General features: G+C 40.7%; 2 protein-coding genes across 3 annotated transcripts; one reads left to right on the forward strand and one right to left on the reverse strand.

Annotated features, from left to right (window-relative positions):
* Nucleotides 1–18: 18 nt before the first annotated feature.
* Nucleotides 19–10,107, reverse strand: ankhb (ANKH inorganic pyrophosphate transport regulator b). 2 transcript variants are annotated; one of them, XM_062482361.1, is made up of 13 exons: nucleotides 9,886–10,107; nucleotides 9,493–9,691; nucleotides 7,377–7,593; nucleotides 5,779–5,897; nucleotides 5,131–5,214; nucleotides 4,656–4,826; nucleotides 4,290–4,428; nucleotides 3,670–3,758; nucleotides 3,410–3,505; nucleotides 2,538–2,667; nucleotides 2,209–2,332; nucleotides 1,843–1,942; nucleotides 19–1,503 (listed from the first exon to the last, which is right to left on the reverse strand). In XM_062482361.1, exons 2-13 carry the CDS (start codon nucleotides 9,589–9,591, stop codon nucleotides 1,402–1,404), a joined length of 1,470 nt encoding a protein of 489 aa, XP_062338345.1. In that variant the 5' UTR covers nucleotides 9,592–9,691; nucleotides 9,886–10,107; the 3' UTR covers nucleotides 19–1,401. The 2 variants fall into 2 exon arrangements, with proteins under 2 accessions (XP_062338345.1, XP_062338344.1); XM_062482360.1 differs by having other exon boundaries at nucleotides 9,493–10,107.
* A 2,319-nt stretch (nucleotides 10,108–12,426) lies between these two features.
* Nucleotides 12,427–14,834, forward strand: mycb (MYC proto-oncogene, bHLH transcription factor b). Its single transcript, XM_062481652.1, has 3 exons — nucleotides 12,427–12,622; nucleotides 12,832–13,485; nucleotides 13,936–14,834. Exons 2-3 carry the CDS (start codon nucleotides 12,837–12,839, stop codon nucleotides 14,502–14,504), a joined length of 1,218 nt encoding a protein of 405 aa, XP_062337636.1. The 5' UTR covers nucleotides 12,427–12,622; nucleotides 12,832–12,836; the 3' UTR covers nucleotides 14,505–14,834.
* The last annotated feature ends 1,673 nt before the right edge of the window (nucleotides 14,835–16,507 follow it).

Below are 16,507 nucleotides of genomic sequence, written 5' to 3' on the forward strand. Positions count from 1 at the left end.
ACAACTTTTACACCCTTTAATAACTTCAGAAGGGAGTAGATATCCCTATTTTGTCATTTACAATAATCACAGTATTTATATTTTTGAGAGAGCTTAATCAAATACAAATGGCCCGACTATAGGGGCTTTCCTATCCACTAAAATCTATAGAAAACATACATCCCTTTCTTGTGCATTATAGTCAATGGTGGAAATTTTACACAAAAAAAGTTAAATACACAATAGTTTGAGAGGTGAAATTAACAACTGTATCTAATCACACTGTATTGCTTCATGGAGTTACATCCTGAGTTAAATGTATAAATAAATAAGAACACTGTAACAAACCTGACTGAAAAACAAAACGAAAAAAAAACAAACAAGTGTACAGTCTTCACCTGCATCTCAGTCAAAAACATAATTCTAAAAGGATCCATGTTTTAGTTTATCAACATTGATTATAATTTTTTATATCATCAAAGAATCACGCACACACAGCTATCAGATAGCAACTGAAAAACAAATTTATACCCTAATAGATATGACTGTTTTCCGTTTACCTTATTCTAATAAAAAAACAGATTTTTTAACCAGGTATAAAACTGTAAAAAAGCTAAATAAATATTAAGTCTTAAAGTCACAGGACTGTGACTGTGACCATCATTCAATCTCAAAGTATTTGTCTACATTCAGAGATAAAATGAAAGATATGTTTCTGAAGTAATTTAAATTTTACAGTACATTGAAAAAAACATTACTTTAAGTTCTCATGTGTGTTCATTAAGGTCAAGGACGGCAGCACAGAAAAGTCTGGCGAACACAGAGAAAAGAAAAGAAGTGTGCGACATTGCTTTGGTACAAGTTAGTTTCTTCTCTGCATTACACTGGCTTTGCAAGATCCAAATGAAATTTGGAAGACGCAAGTATGCATGTGCATGGTGTTTGTAAAAATGTACAAATGCCATTTAACTGTATTTACCCAACAGCCTTCAACAGATAATTTTGCAGCACAATATATTCTGTGTGTTCATATATATATATATATTTATTTATTTTTTATTATTTTTTTCTTTATGAGTGTTAAATTAGCAAGCCTGGGCATGTCTCAATCAATATGGCTGAGGTTCGATTACATTGAAAAATCTGTTAAGTGCATTAAAGAAATTGAACTGTGTTAGGCATACTTAATATAACTCAGAGGTTAACAAGTTATCTCTGATAGCCCTGATATAAATATTCAACAATAGTGATACATCCTCTCAGGGGTACTCTTCACGGGTACTTACAAATCTTAGGGTGGAAGGGCTGCTAAAATAAATTCGAAAACTGCACTCAAAGTAAACAAGTGAGAACTCCATGTACTAGACTTCAGCACATCCCCAACAGTATACATCAGCTCAATCATCAGCTCTTCCTCTTCTCTCAGTCCACAATGTCATCTTTTTGACTCAAAGGCCGCAAGTCATTCATGGGGGTGGAGTCTTCTCCTTCCACTGTCTCTTCCTCCGAGTCTTTCTTTTTCTTCTGCAGGGACAGAACATCATTTAAAGAACATCTAGGTAATCCATTTAAGGCACCTTTTTAGTCATCAAACCTGTTTTTAAAGCTCACTCAGAATAACTGTTATTGCATGTCATTAATCGAAATTGGGCAATTTAAGGATTGCCAAACTCTGAATCACATACCATATCTCAATTGGAATACATACATTCACTCAATACTTAACTATTTTTGTATCTCTGGATGTATGATCAAATAACTCGAGGAATTATATGAGCAGTGACCATTTAACCCTTGTTTTACTGTAACATTTTACAAATTGAGTTATGTACATTATTATGATTATTATTTCTATATCCTTACCTGTTTTCGAAATACATAGCAGGATGCTATTGCCACCATTATTGACTCTCCAAGGAACCCAGCAAGGAGGGAGCCTACACCCAAACTTGCCCCATGCACGCTGAAACAATAATAAAATAAAATCACAAACATGGCTTACACTAGCCAAGCCACCCAAAAACTAGCAATTAGACAGCACAGCGGACAGTGTTTATTCTGAGGTGGACAGTATTTATACTGAGGAGTGAGTATACCCCCCCCCCCCCCTCAGGAGTAATTATGCTCTGGAGTTAGTTAAACAAATTAACCTTGATTACCCTCTTGTGTATAAGAACTCTAGATTGTGAGCTAATCACACTGTAAGGATATTTGGAAGTGTGCACTCACCCCATATAAGGTAATACAATGAGGCTTGTAATGAGGACAATGATGCGAAGCACTGAGCTAGGAGCAAGGACAAAGGTCTTCTTTAACGTCATCAGCCAGCCAGTCAGGTGAGCCCGGATGGTTACTGCATTCATGGTATATAGGTAAATCATATTACTGGACAGCTAGCTTTCTATATGAATGAAGTAGATTGCATCTGTTTACCTAAGACAAAACACTACATAGCAAAGTACGGAATGTGTATTTATGTTTGTTTGCGTTCAGTTTTGTATGAGTAGTTGTAATCATGTTACAATGCCTTTGGAAGGATCCTTGATATCTTACACTACCTGGCACTGGGAAGAAGCAGAAGATGAGCAGTGGGGGTATGCAGAGTTCAGCAAAGGCCTGGTCCACACCAATGATGTCAACCAGGATCCTCTCAGATATGTGAGGAGTCCAGAACACCAGAAAGCAAAGCTGGGTAACAACAAAGGGGAACAGGATTCAACAACAGTAAATAAAATAAAACTGTTAGGAGTTAAGAAGAGGCTATACTGTATGCTATACACTATACGATACTGTATGTTTGTTTGTATTTAACTTTGTATTATTGTGACATCCTAATTTTGGGTTCAAATATCCAGAACATATGTATTCTAGCCATGGCTTCCCTTTGGCAGCCCAACTGTAAACGAGAAACAGCAAGTATTGCCCACTCTCACAGCTTTTACCCAGTTATTCATTAGCCAGCACTGGGCAGATCATTGATATTCTTCATATTTTATTTTTAAAGTGTCATGGCTTTGGTTAAACTTATCCTTCCCGTAATTAGTTATTAGTGCGAGGAAATAAAAATATATATATTCAGACAATATGTTCTGTCACTGAGCAAACTGTCAGGTTTAAATCTGATTAAATCTAAAGGGCACAAAAACGATCAACATGCAGACTAGGTGTTTTATTTAGCTGATGGAAAAAAACGATGTCATGTTTTTTTTGTTGCTATTCCCCGTATAATGTGTTTCAAGCACAGTAAATTTAGAGGTGGGTCATGAATAGACCATAGCATCGTAGGTTCACACATGAAATTAAAATCCTTTATTTCATGCGTGTCATTGAACAAAACCCAATCCATGGCCCAAATCACATAATAGTCATACTATTCTGGAAAACCCATACCTTTGACAACATAAAAGGTTGGCTGTCGCATTGGACGTACCGTTATAGAAAGTGCAAAGCACAAGAAGGTGAACTTCTTGATGTGGGACTTAGTTACTGTTGTACCGCTGTTGGCCAGTTTGGTACTGGGATTATTCTGGGGGCATGTTGAAGAAGGAACACATTATAGGAAACATCTTTCTGGTCCTCCAAAACCTAAAGAATCATTCATTATTGGGCACTTATTCTGTACTTTAAGCACTCAATCTTATCCCACAGGAGTCTCTCTGAGTTTCTGCAGAGTAATAGATCTTGTCTTACCCTGTCAAAGGCTGGATACACCGCCCGCAGCTCTGTCAGCCAACCATATGGCATGTGACCCACTGGGTAGGTTGCAGTCAGAACTGCCACTGCCTGCCAAAAACACCAAAACCACAATATATTGTGATCAACAAAGTCAATTATACAAAATACAACACAACTTGCAACAGCAACCTAATAAACTGACAACTACGGTCGAGCAGTGTATGACATAAGCACAGGTTTTAACACTTAACTTAAGGAACCATAGACTTGTTCACAAACTTCAAACAAATATGACACCCTCTTAACATGACCACTTGGGTACTGTATGTCACTGAAAAGCAGTTACATGGTGGAGTTGATTGGTGCAGTATTTCAATTGACAGGTAATTTTATTCAATTGAACTGTTGTACTTACAGTACATTTAAGGCATCGACTAGAAAACAATAGTACAGTTTGTAGCCACACTTATGCACCTGCAAGATCACCATGAGTTGCAGTTATTTCTATATAATAACTAATTCATGAAGGAAGTACATAGAACAACATTCTCTTTGTGGAGCTACTGTAACTTCTGTTTTTATGTTTCTTCATCATAGAATTGGGTACACTAAAGGGTCTTGGGTGAGAAGGTCACTTGCCTCTGTGGCTGCAGAGCTGCCCTTGAGGTCACGGGACACAAAGAGGTTGACAATGGGTCTACTAATCCTCTGCATGGCCAGGATCAGAGCCAGAGGCCACCAGAAGCTTAGCATCTTCTTGATGGTGGTGTCTCCCTGTACGACAAAAGAAACGTGAGTAAGCCAATATTATACTCAAGGTTTGTGGTCAAATGTTTTACCCCAGCATGCGGATTAGGCGCTAAGTCAAGTTCATTTTAAATGGGTCCTCTTGTACCCTGAAGTGTGCAACAGTGTGTCGTCTGTGTTTCCTTTTGAAGATACAAACAGGATCGAGTTTTACCTGACCATACAGTGACTTTTTGACTTTTGGGGCGACCTACCCCAACTTCAGGCCCACTGGACTCTGGTATTCTGTTGTGGATGTTGCGATAGTACCCGAGCCCCACGATAGTGAAGCGCACCAGAGCACCCATGTAGAGGGAAAGGATGGGGATCAATAGAGGCTCTACACATTCCAGATGACTGTGAAGCAAGATGGTCACAAAGACAATCTACAGGGAGGGGAGAGCAAAAGCATCAAGCACCGGCTACACTATTCAGCTTTTTAAACACCTACTCCTATCGTGACATCGCCCAGTATGTACAAGGCTCCTGATACATTATTGCACTGCACTTGGATTACATTGAGGACATTATAAAACGTTTTTATAAGATCATAGTTCCACAGTGCTGATCATTCTATTAAAAAAAAATAAGTTAGACCCTGTAGCTCATAAAGATAATATACAATTGAAATTACCACTGTGATACTTTGCAATTATTCCCAACTTAAGAACTTCTATGTCTGATTCTTACCTGTGCAACAACATCAGATATGGAAGCACATCCTACAAGAATACTGTGTTTGTGTTTCAGAAGAATGCCTGCATGTGTCCAAGCCTGGAACAGACATCAGGCAAATACAATATCATACAATCCATCATGTTTATTATGATGTAGTCAGCACCTGCCTGGTCGTCGGTCAGCCAACGCTGGACCTGGTCGCGAGTCTCCCGGTCCTGTCCTACATCTACAAAGTTGAATAATGGATTTTGGTGTTTTAAAAACCCATCGACACTGTATGACTATGTTTAGCCTGTGTTCTGCTCCTCTCTCCCACCAACCGTCTCTGGAGGAGGGGATCCCTCTCTGAATTGCTCCTCCCAAGGTTTCTTCCATTTTTTTTTTCTCCTGTTGAGAGTTTTTTGGGAGTTTTTCCTTGTCTTCCTTGAGGGTTTAGGTTGGTTGAGGGGCAGTTCTATGGGCATATGTGAAGCCCTCTGTGACATGCTTGCGTGTAAAAAGGGCTATACAAATAAATTTGATTTGATTTGATGTAGTAAGCATTGAAGGCATGACAAAAGCATGTTTTCTTCAAACAGTATGCCCCCCCCCCTTCCCTCTCTCTCTTTATGACTTAACAGAGGTAGCAGATCTAGTTGGCAGCTACCCATGGGCACTCACCATGGCATCGAGCAGAGGGAATACTGCCAAGTAGAGGAAAGCCCTCCTAGTCTTGTTACCCACCGAGTCGTCAACATGATGGAGCTTGTTGATGATGTAGTAGCCCAGCTCTGTGTAGGCTAATGGAACAGAAATTAGGTTGAAAACAGGTCAAGGAATTCTAGGGATTAGACTGTACCATTATCAGACAACTGGTTTATTGTTGTTACAGTGTGTGGGAGGGTGGGCAGGTGATATCATAACACTTTGATAGATAAATACTCTGCCTGGGAGGAGTACGCAGCTGTTACTACCCTGAGGAAGATGGTTAAGGTGTGTTTCACAGTGGCAGCACAACAAATACAGTAGGTCTGAAATATTTTGCATTTCAGGACCCATAGGATGGATTTAATGGTGCCACTACTTGCCAGATGACAATTCAGATAACCACTCTGATCTTGTAGGTCGTCTTAGGGGGACTGGTGTCTGTCAGACGTCTCTACTTCGCCTAAAGACCCCAGTGTATAGCACTGTCGCTGGCCCCACCTGAAACCCAGGGAGTAGCCCAAGGCACAATCCCAGACCATTTTTTCAAACTATACTAACTTAGATAAGGCCGTGCAAAGCTCCCTCAACCAATCCTACCATTATGATGCAAGTACAGTCCTTATCTCCATTGTACTCTCCCTAAGCGTGGTGTTAAAGAAAGCTTTATTTGTGTCTAACCACCTTCAAACAACCTCAGAACAGTCATGCAGTTTGTTGACAAATGACAATCCTCCCCATACTGGAAAGCACTGATGTAACTATAAGTATGGGTGCTCTTGAGTGGCTTGATCAGTATAATGAACGATGAGTATGGCCATCAGATCTGCCACGAATGCTTCTTACAGACCAGGGGCGTTGTTAGACATAAAACCAATCCAAGTGTGCTGCGCACAATGCACTACTACGCTATAGAAACTCCCCTTGCTTAACCCACTATACAATAGTTCAGGGACGCAAGTTTGATATCAGCTTTGGCAGGGACATTAATAGTTAATGCGAGCGTACACATTTTTTTCACATTCATTTGAGCGCAAACACAGTTTTTTGGAGCTTTGTGTAATATTGTTTTTATGTTTTAGTCAAAATAAGATGATCGGTAGGCCTATCATTTAGAAACTTTCTTTTGTTTTTAATGTTTTTTTTTCAGCCTACCTCAATTCTGACTTGTTTGCCGAGTCCGACACCTGGCCTTTTTTTTACTGGTTAATGTTTATTCATAAAAACCCATGTTAGAGTAATCTAATCCAACGCTTACCCTACACAAACCAAACCTGTTCTTCCAGGCAGATTCAGCTAAAGTTTCCCAAACATTTAGCTACAGTCAGAAACTAGAAAAAGTTCCAAAAGGCTCCTAAGCAGGAAAGTTTAAAGTATGAACCGTCATCGTGGTCATTCTTCCTTACATGTTCTTGGGATATGCTTGTTACTGTCTCTATAACTTTGTCTGTTTGGCTGGTGCCATGTTTACAGTGATGTGCTACAGTGTTGTGTTCTCTGTCATATGTGCCACAAACATGCTGTGGTTCATCTGATTTCTCCTTGTGTAGTTTGTGTTCGTGTACCAATCTCACCAATAAGAATGTGAAAGATGATGGCTATCGTCCCTGCTACAACCATGCACAGGACTGCTTTGGTACGGTCACGTTTGCTGTTAACAAACACCAAGCCCACGTTTTTAAAGTCGCTCATTGGCCCTGTGAAGAACTTCATCAGGGAATAAGCCAGCCCATAGCTTGCCAGCATCTCTACTGCATCCTCTTTGACCGCCGCAATCCCCCTGTTTAGAGCCTGTAAGGAAGGGAGAAGGAAAGACAGAAAAAGCAGAGGTGTGGAAACAAGAAACATTTTGAATTAAAGGTTTTATTGTTATGTTCACTGGTATGCATTGCAATAACTATGTGGTTAAATACCACTTGTTGTTATGATACCATTTACCGTATGACCTTATAGTTTATAACTTTACCAACATTCGACAGAGTTGAAGTAAAAAATTTACATTAGAAAGTTGTTATTTCAGCATTAATTTACTTTCCACTTAAAATGAATACAAAACTGTAGCCCCTATCCTGTTCAATTCATATTATTATGACAGTAATGCCCTAGCATGACACAGCAATGTATACTATAAACTGCCATTGCTATACTAGCCTATCTGTTGTCTAGGTTGCTAACCTCAGTTCTCACCCCTTGATTAACTGGTGTACAATTTCAGAATACTTCAGCCTACTTGTTCATAGTACAATATCAGGTGTTGTCAGAGATTATTCATTGCTCCACCTGCCACCTGACCCATTTTCAATGAAAGCAATCTAACCAAAGATAGTTTTGTTTTGGTGATGGAGTTAGAAGTTCTATCCTTACCTGTCTGAAAAGGTACAATCATTTTTAATGGCAGGCATCCTAATGCAAGACTTTGAATCTCTGACTAGATATAGGATAGCTATTATGAATGAGAGTGAGTGGCTGAGAGAGTGAGTGAATAATATATACTATAGATTAATCCGATACCCCACCACAATGTCTTTAAGACATGAGGGACTGAGGCTTTGCGTCATAGAAAGACAATTACTGTACCAAGCATTTCCCAGTTTGCGTTTTGAATCCAGTACAGTCAAAGTTTGACATTTACATCTTTGTGGTCAGGGTTGTGGAAATTGTTACTTCATGGTTAGTAGAACAAAAAGCATTGAAATGCAGAGTAATGTTACTGAGAGGAACATTCAACTGTAACCGACTGTATTTAGAGCTTACCAAGAGGTTTTTCTGTACTGCTCAACTAGTTATTGTTATTGTAATAAATTGTAAGAGTTCTTATCGCAATATAAATCTTGCCTGGCAATGTACAACTGTCGAACTGTCTTCCAACTTAAAGACCTAATTAAAACCAGCATTATCCAGGTCTATGTAAAACAGTTGACTCTGTGCATGGTCTGACTATACAGTCAGACCATGCACAGAGAGACGCTTAGCTATATAACTTCCTGGTTTATGGCTTCAATATAAAACAAATAAAACAGATCTTACAGATCTTACTCTGAACTTTTCCCAAATAAAGTGTCATTCTAAGATGTTCCTTTCATTCTCCTATTTTGCAAGTACCTTTTTAATGTTTCAAGCAGAGATGGTTCATTTGTTGGGAATCACAAATTATTTAAACCTGTGTTGGTTCATATAACAGGCCATACCAGCCCACAAGTTACTAATTGATGACTAAAGAGTAGGCCAGTGTTTTGTTCCTTGTTTTTCTCTTTTTGTGCACTTCGGAGGTGACAACACAACACGTGTCCGAATCAGGCCATCCAAAACTGCATTATCATCTCTCAGTTTTTGCATTGTCCATTCCTGAATACGAGCTCAAACGTATGCTAACGGCCAACTGTTACACACAGTTGAAGCTCGAGCAAACTTGTTTGTGGCTGTCTACACCAATGGCTATAAATTAATATTGGACAGCTGCATGAAAGACGCGAACGAGCACGCAGAAAGCAAGCAGGTCTTCACGGAAAATAATTGCTTGCTATTAAAATACAGTGACACAGTGCATCTCATATTGAAAACATACACTACGCATGCGAACAAAAACATCGGTCTTGTTCGAAAGTGCGAGGCAGTGTGGCACCATTTTTAAGGCTCATCAAGTCATGTTTAATCTTTTCAATCAGATTCATAGAAGGAAGAATAACTTGCCTGTTCTCCTAGGTCAATGGATATGTTTGTGATGGCGAGAGGAACTAGGAATCGGATAAGAGGCCAGTAGTGAGTTAGTCCAGGGAATTTCACCTTCATATTGGAAGGATGAAAGAGCTGCGAGCATCAGCCGCTTGTTGGTCCAGGAGTGAGGAGGAATAAGCGAGTCGCAGTCACCGCCAGCTGTTCTCTGTATTTTCTAGCAGAAATCCAAAAAGATGGGTGCATCGCTGCTCTCATACACAACAACAGCATCAAAAACAATGATCTAACACAGGGACAGAGAGGAGGGCCACCAGAAATTTCTGCTGACGGTCTCTCCATTGTTCATACATCAGGAGAGGAAATAAATACATAAAATCATGCTGTGGAAACACTGCCCATCCCACTCACTGAAAAGCATAAATGTATGAAACTCGAAGTGACCACTGGTTTGGAGGCCGCTTTTTTCTTCTGCTCTGCGATGCCTTTAGCAGCAGATAACCCATAATGCACTGATAAGTACTTAAATCATCTCATCCTCCCGCTAGAGCACGTGGGGTTACCACAAAAAACACTCCTCTTCTGGGCGTCACGAGTTGCGCACCGAAATTATAACCTACCTTTGGACCACTGAACGGCAATCGCAATTGAGTGTCATACTTATAAAGGCTGGTGAAATCAAGTTGCAACACACGCTTTATTCCGAAATGTCTGTTTATAAGTAGTTTATATCCAGCTCACAGTCACCCTCACACACACCCTGTGTCACTACCCCCCCCCCCCCCCCAACTCCCCTCACATGCATGTGTTGTTGTCGACAACATCACTTGTCACACTAATAGCACAGAGGGTGTCCCGTCTCCAACCCATAAATAAACAAGATAAGTCATGGGGAGGTCAGTTGAGTTGTGTAAACTAAACTGTAAGGGAAACCCATAGGCTACTCATCATCTAAAAGGGAACGCACAGCTGGAGCGTTTTAAATGGACATCAATCACTTGCCTTTGGCGTAACTGGAGGTCCAGGGGGGTTGCTTGACCACCCCACTGGCCTCCCCCCATTCAGCGGTTGATCATAGCCTACTTTGCAAGGTAAAAACAACATTAATAAATGTAGTGCCCCCAGAATAACTACGGTCCATCTGACCATCTTAAAACATTTGATGGCTATGCCACTGCCTCTTTCTAACAGCTTACTCCTGAGATCTATTAACTTTTTGCGGTTCATCCACATCTTCCTGTGGATGATGTCCTTGCTCAAGAACAGGTGTTGAACAAAAAACGTGACTGGCTGCTTGTAGGCTACCCCAGGAGAGGTTGGCTGGAGCACATACAGAAGCAAGATAGTAGTATGCTAAACAGAAAGTGGCAAAGAGGGTAGAATTGCAAAACAACAAGGTGTACCCACCGCCAGTAGGGGTGTCAGGTGGTATACCTTTGTCATATGACTGTGGAACAAGATGCAGGATGCTTGGTGACCTACTCTGTGAATGGTTGAGGTCCCTGCTCCAACAGTTGGTGTGTGCAAGGTGGGAAAATATGCTACAGCACAGTGTGACAGTGTCGATCATCTTTGCATGACCACATGATAGTGATTTTGCAGTGGTTACTTACCCATGGTTGTATCAGGCAGTAGATGACATGCTGGAGATTATTTCTGAGTTTAAGGAGCGAGGACTCAGAGCCTGACTATTCTTCTGAGCATATGTATACTATTGTCTTAGTGAGCCTGAAACAGTTAGATCTGTTCCTCCTACTACTTACAGAAGTTCTGTGAGTGATACAAGGGTTAGTTTCTGAAATGATTCACTTCAAACTCCTTAAATGCTATTATTTGCCCACCTAGTTGACAGCGTGTGAACCAGAAAAGTAAATGTTTATACTTTAGTGCCCAAGTTCTGTGAGAAAGTTTACCTTTATCAATGATCTTTTGACAGAACCTCAGAGTTCAAAAGAGTTCTTCCTGTTTGTGGACAATTGTTCCAAGGTATTACTGTGCCATTGTAAATAGATGGATATGAAGAGGAGGTGAAGGTGATAATTTCTGAGCAGACATTTTGTGTCAAAACTCGCTCTCCAGAAGAGGGCAGCATAACACTGTAATTACGTTTTTACCCCGTTACTAGGCGTGGACACCGCATAATGCTCACGTTACTGCACTGTTCTGTGAACGGCATACTGCCTACTTTAGTGGCACACTGTGTAATAGAACATATAAAATTAGGATCAGGATAATGATAGTGGATTGTCTAGGTACGAGTAGCCTAAACGTTTTAATTGATGAACATTAAACTAGGCTTACATTACTGATGCATAAATAGTATCGAATAGTCTAAACAGGCGTGTCAGATTGGTTTATCACTGGCAGTCAAGCGGCTAGTATGGGGCAGTTTGGAAAGGATTTCTGAGATAATAGAAACATTTTAGCATAAGCCCATAATGTAGTGAATTAAAGTGTTATCGTTTTTAGGTAACTATCGGTTTTGTTAGAAAATGTAGGCTATTGTAGGGCAAATAAACATTCACTAGTTCACTCTGTCAAAATAGACTGTCCCGCGAGGCTACACAACAATCAGTAGGGATTTAAACGAGAAATTTCCCGGAACACTCATCATTTACTACCATTCTTGAGGCTGTAAGCAATGATTTTACTACGACCACGCCCCCGCCAGTTTACACTCCTCACAGTCCGAATAACACCTCCGCGTAACATAGGTCTATGTTTAACAGCCCATTTCTGTTAGATATGTCGACTTGTAGTTGTCAACAAGTCAAAAAAAAACTTTAAATGTGTATTTCTTGTTGATAAGTTTGTAAAATAATTTCTAAATAAACGACTTAGTATACTACGCATTGCACATTTGGCGGGAAATTGCACCGGGTGGCGGATGGGAGGGGGGAAATGCTGTAGTCTTAAAACCCGCGGGAGCAGCTGTTCGTAATCTTGCAGTAAATGACATTCAACGGGGTGGGATCGACTGCTGGAAAGAGAGACAAGTCCACGCTTTTTCTCATAGACACAGCATTGATACCAAGGATTTAACGACTGTGTGGACTAATCCTACTATTGGAATAGGCTATTGCTTTCCTGGACATCATTTGATTTCCCCTATAATAATCATAAGGGTTATTGCTGTCACACTGCTACGGTAAGTTATTTTTAGAAGCCCTATCTTGCGTTTTTTCGACAATTTATTACATTAAGATAGTTGTTTAAACAACACAGACTAATGGAAGTGTTCAGTGCATGTCTTAGTTGAACGGCTGTTATAACGGCTGTCACCTGTTCCTTTTGCATATTAGTCTGTGAACGTCATTTCCATTTTCTCATTGTTTCTCTCATTTTAATGTCTTACAGGCACAATGCCGCAAGTTTCGAATATGGCCAGTAAAAACTATGACTACGACTACGACTTGGTTCAACCGTACTTCATTTGCGACGAGGAGGATAATTTCTACCATCCCCACCAAGGCCAGCTCCAACCACCGGCACCCAGCGAGGATATATGGAAGAAATTCGAACTGTTGCCGACACCACCGCTTTCTCCCAGCCGGCGCCCATCGCTATCCAGCCTCTTCCCCTCTACGGCAGATCAACTGGAGATGGTCACGGAATTTCTCGGGGACGACGTGGTCAACCAGAGTTTCATATGTGACGCGGAATATTCCAAGAGTTTTCTCAAGTCATTTATTATCCAGGACTGTATGTGGAGCAGTTTTTCAGCAGCTGCCAAATTAGAAAAAGTAGTATCTGAGAGACTTGCAACGCTACAGGCAAGGAGGGAATCGAGTCAAACGGGGGAGTCGAGTCATGAAGTCAGCACAAGTCCCAATGTCAGCTACCTGCAAGACCTGAACACGTCGGCTTCGGAATGTATAGATCCCTCAGTTGTCTTCCCTTATCCCCTTGCTGAGAATTCCAAACCCACCCAGACAACTTTAGTCTCGACCATGGCATTGCCTTTGGATACCCCTCCAAACAGTGGCAGTAGCAGCAGCGACAGTGAATCAGGTGTGTGTCTGCAACATATGTTCTGTTTAAACTGGCCGACCAACAGTATAGTTCAGTTTCCACATTCAGTGACTGGTTTTTAACCAACAATGCACTTTGGCTAAATATAGTTGTTTTAAAATGATGTAATTAATGGTGAAACGGCATGTATGTGCCTCAACTGCTCTTGTCAGGATTTAAGGTGTTAAATATTGCATGGGGTTTGCCATGTCACTGGTAGTTGCATAAGATGCCGTTCTCCCTCCCCTCTCTTTTCCCGAGTATGGGGGTTGGTTCTTGCACCTCACCATGCAATGCTCAGCTGAGTGGGAGAGAAGGCGGGGACTCCTGCCTTTTTTTTTTAAACGTGAATATTGTTCCAGCTGTAGTCTAAGCAGGGGAAAGAATGTGGTCTGCTGCTTGTCACAGCCGGCATGTGATTTAACCCTTTCTTTTTCATTCCCTTCTCAGAAGAGGATGACGATGATGACGACGACGAGGAGGAAGAGGAGATTGATGTGGTGACTGTTGAAAAGAGGAAGTCTGCGAGGAGGTCAGATTCTAGCGAGTCCGGCAGCACGGAGTACTTCAGCCCACTTGTTCTTAAAAGGTGTCATGTCAACATCCACCAGCACAACTACGCGGCACAACCGTCAACGCTAAGCGAGCAGCCCGCCATCAAGCGGATTAAGTTTGAGAGCAACGGGAGGGTGCTGAAGCAATTCAGCCACAACCGTAAATGCTCGAGTCCCAGGACGTCGGACTCGGAGGATAACGACAAACGCAGGACTCATAACGTTTTGGAAAGGCAACGACGGAATGAGCTCAAGTTGAGCTTTTTTGCTCTAAGGGATGAGATTCCAGATGTTGCAAATAACGAAAAAGCCGCTAAAGTGGTTATATTAAAGAAGGCAACGGAGTGCATTCTCAGTATGCAGACAGATGAGCAGAAACTATTGACTCTTAAAGGGCAGTTGAGGAGAAAGAGTGAACAGTTGAAACACAGACTTGATCAGCTAAGAAATTCTCAGCAGGCCTAATGAGGGAAATGGAAGATAAAGGACTCGTGTTTTAAGGCTTGAACTAACTTGCTGTGTATAGATGTGGTGTTGCATGCAAATGCAGAAAGATGACTTAAGTTACCATAGGTGACCACACACCTGGACTGGAATTATGATATGTTGACTATTTCAATGCCTCACTTGAAACTTTCCTAGAGGTTTTCAATTTATTTGTATTTAATTATTTTTATTAAGGAGTTTTGCAAATTGCATAATTTAACTTAAAATGCTTTGTTTTTGTAAGTTTTGTATATAATACTCTCAAATGTATTGATCTCACATACATTTTATAAATCCTGTATGACAGCAGTCATGTGTCCTAACTCGAATTGATAAACAATGCTACAAAACAGCTTGTTGTAATGGGCACTACTTGTGCATTCATTTCTTCACTCAAGGCCTTTTAAATATGGTCACAGAGCCTCTACGTCTGCCTCTAGTCATGTGAACGGAAAAAATGCAGAATGAACCGCACTCCACATGATATTCTAATGGGCGCACACACTCACAGACGCCCCACCTCCTCTCTCGACCACGCTGGAAGGTAGTGCACCAAGGAGGGGGAGGGGAACTGGGTTCACTCCAGTTCTGCCTGGAAGTTGCTCAGCTTTTGTCCCGTGGTTTATAGTCCATTTCATCAAGATAAGATTGTGGAAAAGTGTCAGTTACAGTTAACCAAAGAAAGTTGGATGCTTGTGTTACAGCTTTGAAAATAATTCTTATATAACCAGTACTCACTCCATGGCTCTGCTATCAGCATCCAGTTGGCAGGGTCTTAAATTACTAATCCTTACGTCAGGTGCTTGCCTGCCCTACATCCCAGACTGGAAGTAGAACTCGGGTGTAGGGGTTGACAAACTGCAAAAGGCTGAGTCATAATCCTGTATTAATACAATTTTCCAAAGCGTATCTTTATCTGCCACATATGTTTGTGAACTTTAGGATGAGGTGAAGTAAAATGGGAAAACAAGATGGTCAACAAACTTAATTTTCTGTACTTGCTATTCTAGTCAGTTGTCTAGTGCGTTTTCAGGGGATTCAGTCACTTCATACGGTGATTCAATCAAAACAAAATAATACAACACTAAGCTTTATGAATGTTTGGTCATAAAACCACTTCAGGCGAAATCAAATATTTTGATGCCAAATGTTCTGATGGACCGGAAAATGTAGGCCTATTCATTTTCTTTTGACTCTTGGCTCTGTCTAAATTCTTTTTCATCCTATCAGATAATAGCCCTCCAGGCCCATGTTTCAGTTTCGTAATAGTATATTACAACTACTTTTACCAGATGAAAGACCTTCACACTTCTCCACACCTCTTCTATAACTGGCCATTAATTAAAGATCTTAAACCTGCCACTAATCTGATCAGAACACCTTAGTGTCTGCATCTGTGTTAGTGGGCAGGCAGCAGCTTTAGGTTTCTTAATTCCCTGAATCACCTCACATGAAGTCATTGTATTGCCACTCGTCGGCATACTGCTGGCTGATAGTCATTTCCTTTCATCATTTGCCTGAAACATATTTTCTCTCCACAACACCTCCCAGTTGAAAACTGTCTGGAAGACATCACTAAAATCCTGATTAGGGGCGTGGGCATGTAGCCCTGTCCTGACAACTTTCAAAATCATATAAAATATTTAGAGAGCAAATTATTCAAAGTTGTATTTCAACACAATACACTGAAGAAGAAAAAAATGATAAGTTGAACTGGTCAGACATTGTAAGTCACATTTCATACTGAACTGATTCATGTCTGTGTCTTTCGAAAGGCTCCACATCTCACCTGTATTTACCCATGTAATTAAGTCAGTGTAAAGAGATATAATTTGATGAATCCCAGGTTGCAATATGCAACATGCAACTAGCAATATGCAATTGTTCTATATGAGGTCAGTGAACACAAGAGGGGTGGAAAGTGCATATGAGTTTGTGCTTGAAGACAGGGATTATCCAAAGCACTACTTTAAAATGATTTT

Source organism: Osmerus eperlanus, chromosome 16 (assembly GCF_963692335.1).
Source record: "Osmerus eperlanus chromosome 16, fOsmEpe2.1, whole genome shotgun sequence".
In the NCBI taxonomy this organism is placed as follows: domain Eukaryota; kingdom Metazoa; phylum Chordata; class Actinopteri; order Osmeriformes; family Osmeridae; genus Osmerus; species Osmerus eperlanus.